The sequence below is a fragment of the Polistes dominula genome, unplaced genomic scaffold (genome assembly GCF_049000335.1).
Source record: "Polistes dominula isolate Pdom_NZ unplaced genomic scaffold, Pdom_raw_medaka contig_23, whole genome shotgun sequence".
NCBI lineage: Eukaryota > Metazoa > Arthropoda > Insecta > Hymenoptera > Vespidae > Polistes > Polistes dominula.
Genome location: NW_028300963.1, coordinates 4,426,276 through 4,436,628, shown reverse-complemented (window position 1 = coordinate 4,436,628; position 10,353 = coordinate 4,426,276). Strand labels below are relative to the sequence as shown.

Below are 10,353 nucleotides of genomic sequence, written 5' to 3'. Positions count from 1 at the left end.
TAAAGAAGTTTTCACTTCAACAAGGATTAATAATATATTTTTTAATCAAAGACTTATTACACAAGCACTTTTAGTATACAAAATCTATACGCATAATTCAGTCGTTATGAACGAACTCGTATTTGTTATTTATTTCAAATATTTTATGCGTATTTCTCTGAATACACAATCATATATTTACAAAAATATATAAAATATATTAATATCTAAAACATTTCCAACAGACATATGTAGAAACGTTTCCTATTATGTAAATATTCGAGTGCAGTAATAGTGAACAATTTATAGTTATATTATTTTTTAATTTAAAAACGATTTTATAATACTGATGAAAATGATGATCGATCAATTATATAAATAACAGGAATAATAGTTAATTAATGATAGTAAATTAGAGATTCTAATTATATTATCGAATTGAAACTGTTAATTGCGGTTTATCACTTTCAATCAGTTTTTAATATTGTCTTCTTATGATTTCTTTTTTTTCTAGAAATGAAGACAGATTAAAAACTGGTTATAGAAATCCTTCTATTGAAAACGTTTCTTTTAACGACCATCTTTGAAGAACTTTCAAAGAGAACTTCTATAAAAAAGTTAAATTAATTTCTTGAAAGTTTCGATGATTCCTTATTTCCAGTGACTTGTTCAAGTTCAAGACCGTCATATTCGGGACCTCCGGCATTATCATAATACGCATAATCATAATCATTCTTTTTTCCTGACTTTGGACGAACAGTTGTACTGCTAATAAATCTGGTAGTGGATGTGAAAGGTCTAGCCGAACCGCTGACGTAAGTGCTACTTCGAGGAGTAGTATTTATTGACGATGGCTTTTGAGTATTACTGTTGAAACTGCTTGGATTATACGTGGTAGCTTGTCTCCTGCTAAAAAGAGAAAGTTTGAATAATGTAATCGAACGAGATGACATCAATAAAAATACATATTCTTTAATTGTATAATAAGTAGAGGCACGTGTAAGCTTACCTAGGAACTGGCGTCGTAGATCTAGATGTCTCAGCCAAATGATTTATACTAGCAGGACTGAAGCCTATACCTACTGAAGCTCTTCCAAAATCATAATTATCTGTACTAGTTTCAACGTAATATTTGTTACTGTTTGAACTCTCATAATTGTTGTACTGCGTAACCTTTTTCGACGTTTTCGTGCTGTCATAATGTTGAGTAGAAGATTTGATTGCCTGATCGTTCTTTTCATAATACTGACTGTTATCAGATGGTTGTTGACTGTTGTAACGATCGTTGCTGCGAGGAACCGATTGAGCTGGACTGCTGTCAGAGTGGACATATTTCTTCGTAGGTGGACTATAAGTAGTTGGAGCGTAACTGTTTCCGGCATAATTTGTGAAGTGTTTCGAGGTGGTCTGACTTATTTCTGATGTAGTAGAACCATGTCCATTCCTGTATTGTTCGTTGGCACTGCTGTAATTATTGTCATAGACTGTAGATGCGATGGTTGTTGATTGACGGTATCCTCCACTATTACCGTTACCACGTTGAACGTTATAATTCTTCTGATAATTTGTATAATCACTCGTCTGATAATTCGTGCTAGGTAATACAGTGCTGGATTGGGTGAACTGTCCAACATTATAGGGTTGATATCCATTTCTATTGCCATTACCATTGTAATTCGTAGTTCTTAATGTAGTACTAGGTGTATAAGATCCTGAATTATCCTGATTGTAGTTGTTGTTCGTGTTGTAAGTATTGTAAACTGTTGACTTGGCGGTAGAACTTGGTGGTTGGTAACTACTGTAAGAATCTTGGAAATTCGTATTGGGCCGATAAGTCGAGGACGCGGTTACGGTATATTTTTGAATATTTTGATTCCTGTTATAGTTCTCTTGAGGTCTACTCGTGGAAGATGAACCGGAACTAGTTGAACGTTGATTGTAATTGTTGTTGACAAAATTTCCATTATAATTATTTTGACTATTGTAAGTTGATGGTACAGCCGTGCTCGATACAGGATAATCATTAGTGTTTCCGTTGTATGGTTGCTTCCTACTCACCTTCCTAATACCTGTTTTCTTTTTCTCTGTGGTCACTGTTTCATCTTTGTAAGATCTTTCGTTATCATAATTATCTTCCTTATTTGTTCTTTGATTGTAAAAACCAATTTTGCTGCTACCATGTACAGCTTCTCGATTATTATTATTATTATTGTTGTTGTTGTTGTTGTTATTGGTGTTATAATTAGTAGAAGAAACTCTACTAAGTGCGTTTGCTGATGAACGCACTGGATCATTGCTTTCACTTCGTAGAAGATTATCCTGGGGTTCGTCATCGGTGCGTATAGCATCGTAATGAGGAGACTCTAATCCTGAACCAAGTCTGTACAAATCAAAGTTGTCGCTGGCGTAATAAAGAGTAGCAGCTTCACAGTCTACGTCATACCAATCCGCGCATGTTTGACTTTCCTGATCGAAAGCAGTATCATTGGGACACAAGAATCTGAAAAAATGCATAATTTTATTTAAATGTTCCAAAAAAAAAAACGATAAAGTGATAACAAAACTCACTTGTAATCCTGAATACTGCCAGATACAGAAACGCAGACGTGAAATACTTGGCAATCGGTTTCAGGATCAGCATAATAACTTCCAATGATTTTATTGCGACACGTAAAGGCCGTTTCCGGCATGTATTGTTGAGAATATCTTGGTGGAGGTCGTTGAAGAGCCAAAGTTGTGCTCCATAATATAATTACTGAAATCCGATGAAAGATTGATTAACTAACGAATCAATTTTTTAAAGATTATATTCATTGTTAAATATGTTAAATTATCTTTTATTCTTAAAAAGATTAACGATAAGATAGTTTCAACCGGATGCATATGTATCCTTCCACTTGTAGAATTAGAAAACACAAGTATCCAAGCACGCACGATAGTAATATTAAACAGCTGGTTAATTTTCCGTCCTCGTTATTAATGGGAACAAATTTTGTATGGTAAAACATTTTTATAAAATAATTTTTAACAAGACAATGAATCTCAATTACTATCAATATAAATTATCACGATAAATTATAAATCAAATATCCTATAAATATAAATAACGAATAAATGATTTAGAAGACAAATATGAAGTAATCAAAATATTTCTGAGAACTTAGAACGTACCCGGTAACACTAGAAGACATGGTTCTAAAGACTTCATGATCGTTTTAGTTGAACTCTTGTATTAGGTGAAGATATAAGCTGTCTAGGATCACCTTCGTGAAGGAACTCTTCAAGACGACTGAGGTCTTGCCAAGGAAGCTCTGTGACGTAGATGTGCGCAACTTTCTGAGAGGATGGGGTATCAGGGCCTGGAGGATGCTAGTAGTAGGGGCCTCAGGCCCAAGAGAGAATGTACGCGTATGTATATACGTACATAAGGAGGAAGAAGAAGAAGAAAGAGAAGAAGAAGAAGACGTAACATAGTGTTACGTCATACTACGAAGCTCATCCACTAGGAATAGCACGAGCAGGGAGCTCATCTGCGCGATCAAAGCGTTCATTCTAAATGTACACTTTTGCCATTTTCTATAATAAAGTACAATTTTTTTTTCTTTTCTTTATTAATCACTTGAAGCAGATATTATCGGATTTTATCGAATAGGAATGTAGAGATTTTTAGCAAGAAGATTTAATTTTGTTATTTTCATAAGAAACATGTTACATTACAACTTGCACTGTGGTAAATGTATTTGAATTCATCGAAGTACAGATAAAGTGTAATTCAGTAGTCTAATCCCCATCATAATAGAGATGTGTACCTTGGCAATTAACATCGTATTAGACTTCAAAAACTGAAAGACCACAGGGAATTAGATGACTCCGTGTATATATTTTGATTTGTGGTTACGTTCAGTGTCTAGGAAAGATCGAGGTCGTGCCACGAGAATTGAAATTGTGCAATCCTAAGATCTGCTACGCATCCTGCAACATACCATCATCAATCCGATCTAAAGCATTTAAGGAAAGAAGAAATAGACTTCTCTTTGATATTTCTAAAACCTTGTTCGATAGTTGTTCTCTTTAGAAAACAAGATGATACATTTGTCGTCAAGCTTATCAATTTATATTTTTTTGTCATTCCCTTATTATCCATTAACACCATTAGAGATAGAAAGAGATATTGCGTCATGGTTACATGTTACTCATAACGGTTAATTAACGAGTAAGAGTATTATATTTTTCAATGACCGTCGAGATGTCTATTATACTTGGGATGAGCTCGACTCGAGGAATCTTCTCAGCCTTGGAGGGCGAAAGTTGTCTTTGAAGCGGGTCCCCGATCGTAGATGGCACGATATTTGCACTTACACCGTGTACGTCTATTTACAAGTATCCATAGGTATCCTCTGACTTACACCAATATAAGCACTGACATAGTAGGTTTAATGTGTGGGTGTAAGGACTTCGATGAAGATTCTTTTAGGTCTTCGTGTCACGGTATTTGCAAACGAGAATCGCCTTTATGGAGAAAGGAAGGTCTCTTTGGTGATCACGAATAGCAGTTTTCAGTTGTTAGTCTAGTATTTTTTCGAGAATCCTTCAACTGATTATCAGAAGAATATCTGAGAAAGAAATAATCTTTTGTTAAAAATGTTATAGATGCATAGAGTTTTTTTTTTTTTGTACAAATTTTGACAAGGAATAAAAGTAATGTTAAGTTATAGTTAGTGAGTCATGACAATTACCATAGCGACTCTAATCGAATCCTTTGGGAGAAAGCTGGCAGTAAGGTCAGAGGTTTCCGAAGTGTCTTCCCGCGATGAAATCTCTACCAATAGGGATAGTCAAGTTGAAAATCAACGTCGACTTCTTCTTGTCTTTTTTGAACCCACGCTCTTCTTCTTCTTCTTCTTATTTTTCTAATTTAGGATATTGTTCTATTAATTAATATGATTGGAAGAGAAGGAACTTGATATTATCTCTTTTTTCGTTTTTTTTTTTTAATCACGAACGGATGCATGGTTATAGTGTCCCCAACAAAGTTTCTTGCTCAAGCGGATGCTAAAAAGGTGCTAAACGTATGCGAAATACATCGCACTTCCGTCAATTAATTTTGATTCGAGATATACGCGTATACATGTCAGTGTTGTGTAGCATCATTTAATAAACGAGTAAGAGAGTTCCTATATTCCTCTCTGTCTTTTTCCCTTGGCGCATCTTCCATTAACACGGTGAAAGTGCAAGATTTTTCTTGGCCTTCCGTGTGTCATTCGAATGATGTTTACCACAGCAATAATATTTTTCCCTCTAAGAGAAAAGGACAATTTTTTGTTTTGTTATCTTTTTGTTTCTTGTCTTTACAGAGATAAATACGAAGGCGTGGTTCAATTTAATACTTTCCACAGTGCGTGTCTCTTTCAAGTGTAATTTGAACTTTGAAAAATTTCTTTTATACAAAAACAATAAATTACAATCTTATGATCCTGACCTACGTGACTGCAACATCACATATACGGCATGTATTTTAACGATCTTAGTAGTTACCGTCAACGTTCGTTGGAGAAAGCATGAAGAAATTCTTCAAATCTTCTTACATATGTCCTCAATCAAACGATTTATATTCTTTCCGGTTTTCCTTTCATCAGCCCACACAAGTTAAACTCTGTCCTATGTTTTAGATATTACGTGAGCATATTTGGAATGAAACTTTTAGTTTGACTGTATAATACATTATTCAATAAATCTGAAGAATAAATATTTCATTATTTTTCATTAAAAATTATCTTTTAACATGAAATATTTCATGATATCAAATTTACTTCATTTTTCTTATTAATTTAAATTTAAAAAATGTTCAAATATCCTTACCAGAGTTATTGAAGCAAATGTTCTTTGCAAAACGAACCGATAAATTCATGAAAGAGAGAAGGACGATCCTAAAAGGAGATCGTTGTTACATGTTGGTGGTGATGGTGATGGAGGAGGAGGAGGAGGAGGAGATGGGAGAGCGGATGAAGAGGGTTTCTTCTCGTTTCCACCATGTGAGAAAGTGAAAGCAAGAATTGAGTGTATACCAAAGACGAGACAAGATGTATACCGTGCCGTCTTCGAGCAGCAGCACGATCCAACGTGAGTCTCGTTCCTCCTGAATCAGAATATAATCGGAGATCGTTCAACTTATTTTTCCCTTTTTCATTTTTTTTTTGTTTCTTTCCATTGCTCGTAATATCCCTTATTTGTTTTCTCATTATTTATTATACTTCTGTTCTTCCATTTATCATTTTAATTAGACTCGCTAGAAATTGTTCCAATTCTAATTCCTTGCTCCTTGCAATTAGCAATGCAATTATTAGATCAACGTACAAATAAAGATCTATTCCTCATTATCAACATTATTTGTCGTCATTTATTACAACCAATTTTTCTGAAAATAGAATTTTCCTTGAAAAAGAGATTATCGTTGTGATTTTATTCTTCATCGCGAATTGCAAGGTCTCTTCTTGTTAATAAAAAAAAAAAAAAAAAAAAAAAAGATAGAAAAAACTAAAACCTGAATTATATACCATCTAGAGAAATTTCGTAATGTCCTGTCATACGTGCCGAGAACGTTAAAACAAGGAGAAAAAAAAAATCCTCGGATGTTTAAAATAGTCGACGGAGTCGAAAGCTTTCCACGGTCTATGCTCTGACGGTTTAGAGTGAACGAGTGCTCGACCGTGAAACAAGGGGCGCTTAATTAAAAATTGTAATGGAGTGTTAACTCGGTCTATTCGATTTCTCTATTCTATAAGGTGATCGTCCTTTTGTTTTGGTTCATAAACTATACGAATTTATCTATAATTTAAGTTAAGTCCTGCGTGAAAATCAAATGAATTCAATTTAACACTAATTCATGTATACTGTAAACTATGTCAAATGATTGATCTTTAACAAAATTGATATTTGTTACAATTCAATATAAAAAATCATAAATTTAGTATTAATTTAAATAATATATAAACTAATTTTTAAATAATAATTATAGTTAATACAAAATCAAATATAAAAAATCAATAAAATTGAAGGCTAAATTGGAATTCCAAATAAAAAAAAACACATCATTTGACTGGTCCTAATTTAATATTAAATTTATGGACAGAGAAAAAAATAAATATTCATTTTAAAGACGATTATTATTATACTAATGAGGAAGTAAACGCATAAGAACGTTTATATGCTTCATTGGATCCTCCATGGATCCTCCTCTTACTCGACACTCGTTTTCTCCTTCATTGATTTTAAACAACGGAACCCTGATCTTTCTAGCTGTCATATTGATCGATAATACTATACTAATATTTTATATATACGCTACGACGATATTCCTTGATATATAATCGTAGGTCATCACGAGGATGATACTACTTACGATTCTGGATAGAACTTTCTCTCTTACGATGTTTTTCTTCATAAGGTTTTCGACAAAACATTAAACTTCTCGATGGAATTTACGTTTGTAATATTCTTGCGTAATAAAACCTGTTTGTGCGTTGCGATGAGTTTACCTGGAAATACAATAAATATTTTTATTAGTCAGATATTTATAATGTACACAGATATAAATATTATTTTAATATTTATTCGTAATATATAAACGTATTTGCACGAATCTATTTATATCATAAGTTAAAAAAATTTCATTTTCGATGCTAATTCCTTCAAGGAGAAAAGTTGAAAGGGTTACGACCTGCACGTGCAATTCCCGTGAGAAATTCTTTTTTGTTGTTGTTGTTGTTGTTATAAAAGGACCGGATGTATAGGCAAGTCTTCAGAGGTGGAGCCAAGAGGGACGTGCGTGGTTAATTAGCCGTGTGCCTTCAAGATAACAATGCCATGAACGGATTACGTGCTTGTTCGTTGTACCTTCCTGTAGATGATCATATAATATTGTTAGTCGATATTCAAAATATCTTTAATTAATTTATTAAATGTAATTAATGATTATATTTAAAATAATGAACGTTTATTTAGAAAATTGCAACGAGATCGTAATTAGTATTAAAATTACATGCAAAAATAAGCTTAATAATAAATAATCGATATAAATTATATTATTATAAATATTTTCAATTAATCTCGAAGAAAGTATAATTCAAAAATGTAACAGATAATTAACTTCGGCTAAGTAAGGTGCAAACGATGAAATCGTTCGGAGAGTTAATGATACGATTCATTCGCTTAAGTTATGCTTTTACGGTTTCCTAGGCAAGTTATAATATTTATAATTAACCTCAGTGGCTAGGAATTTACACTATTATATTTCTCGCCACTGTTTAGCTCGAGTAATGCGAAAGAATTTGAAAGAAGAATAATAAATGTAAATATAGTATTATTACCATAAAATAAGGAATTTCTTGAGCAATCGAGAAGAGATTAGAAATCACTATTCGTCTAAAGATCAACATCCTGAACAGGTCCATGATTTCTATACAGAGTGGTCCACTTGTCTCGATCATTATCAAGTCTATATGATATTTATCATTATTTTCATTAAAAAAAAATAAGAAAGTCTTGCATCACCACTTGTGTTTGCTCGTTTCAGTTTCTTGTAATGTTAGACGCAACAATTACGTTTCAAAGGATCAAGTCGAATAGAAGACATACTGTGTATATTGTAGAACGAAATCGATGCAGGTTCGTCGGTGTTATTAATCGTCGATGGTGCGGACTATCGTAGACGTAGATTTTAAGAGGGCAAAAGAATACACGTGCGCTATGCACGTGCTAACTTTGAATGGGATCCAAATGGAAATGTATCGTAGTCTTTCAGGAGCAACAGATACGCGGAGTCTTGCACTAATGCACTTTGCGTAATAGGCCGCATTCAATTCTAGTAGAAAATATCATCTTCTGATAATTTTAAACAACGTTGATGATGATGATGAATAAAATAATACATTTTGTTGTTATGCAATATTTCCTTTTTCCTAGCTTCTTTCTGGTATAACATTGATAAACCTATTTATTAAAATAATTCAATTAATACTTGTTCGAATGAAATTTGCAAAGAAAAAAAAATAAGAAGAATATATCGCACGATACTTACCGAATCAAGTAACTTTTTCTATACGTGGAATAAAAGAGACGTGGGAATTGGTGCGCGAGTTGCTTAAATTGTTCGGCCAATTTTCTCACAGGAAGAAAACAACAATTCGATACAAGTCGGTGGAAGAAAAATGTGCTAGGACAACTACGAAAACAAGCGTAATTTGTTATAGGGATTTTGCCAGTCATTATTACGATTCGTATATCATCATTTATCTTGCATCGAATCCTATAAACAACAGTTTAGGTCTTGCTAATAATGAAAAGTCGTAGGACTTCTGACAATGAGATATCCCGTGGTACGAATGTGTCGTAGCATACATTAGAATGTGGCACAAGGATGAACAAACCAGTGAAGCAAATCCCTCTCCTTTCTTAATGTTTCTATATACCTCGATTGATCCTAGTGTAAAGTCTTACACGTTGTAACGTACAGATTTTCAAAGAGACATTTTACAAATTATACTTCTTATTTTTTTTTTTTTTAACATATCATCGCTTGTATCAATTTTTTTTCTTTCACATACAGAACGATTACAAGAGTGAAAAGAAATAATAAAAAAAAATAAGAAAGAAACAGGGGGTTCCCTGTGGATTCACGCGATTTGTTTAATGTCTACCTTACAAGCCATGTATTATTATTTTAATTGCTCCCACGACTTGTTTCCCCAAAGTGTTACGCCACGCGTGAACACATTTCACTTTTTAACTTATACTTTCGTTCTTTATTAGTCGAATCATCGTCAACATTAATAATAAACCTTTCTTCTTTTTCTTTCGTTATGTTTTCGGATGATACACGCAAAGATTGCAGTTAGCAAGGGGTTACCTCAATTAATAATTATTTATAATGATATACTTAGAATGATTAGTCCTTTATATTTTTTGTTCTATTCTTGGAATGTGTTTTTAAAAGCTATATTAATCCATGAAATTTCCATAGATACTTCGTAATTTGACTTTCACTAATGCGTTATCTATCCTAGCCATCTCTGAAGTATCTTTCTGACATGTACGCCTCTTATATGCTCTCTCGATGATGTTAGATTCCTACGTGAGAATCTTACTTTGATTAATCTTATAATTACTTGTAGTTAATATTTTATTTTGTTCAAATAGTATATATCTTATCAATCAGATTCTGCGTGCATCATATCCGTATAAGTCTTCTCGTAAGAAATTGTATCACAGATTAGAGAAATGTATGTTGGAAGAATTTATTGAATAACATGTATTGTGCAGCTAACTCTGTATTATACTATGTATTCTCGTAACCACTAGAATCTCTTCTATTCAGTT

General features: G+C 33.0%; 1 protein-coding gene across 3 annotated transcripts; it reads right to left on the bottom strand.

The window, feature by feature from the left end:
* Positions 1–289: 289 nt before the first annotated feature.
* Positions 290–4,854, bottom strand: LOC107065773 (uncharacterized). 3 transcript variants are annotated; one of them, XM_015319754.2, is made up of 5 exons: positions 4,716–4,854; positions 3,151–4,592; positions 2,548–2,734; positions 989–2,479; positions 290–888 (listed from the first exon to the last, which is right to left on the bottom strand). In XM_015319754.2, exons 2-5 carry the CDS (start codon positions 3,185–3,187, stop codon positions 603–605), a joined length of 2,001 nt encoding a protein of 666 aa, XP_015175240.1. In that variant the 5' UTR covers positions 3,188–4,592; positions 4,716–4,854; the 3' UTR covers positions 290–602. The 3 variants fall into 3 exon arrangements, with proteins under 3 accessions (XP_015175240.1, XP_015175241.1, XP_089028857.1); XM_015319755.2 differs by having other exon boundaries at positions 290–885; XM_089172731.1 differs by having other exon boundaries at positions 3,789–4,592.
* Between the last annotated feature and the right edge of the window lie 5,499 nt (positions 4,855–10,353).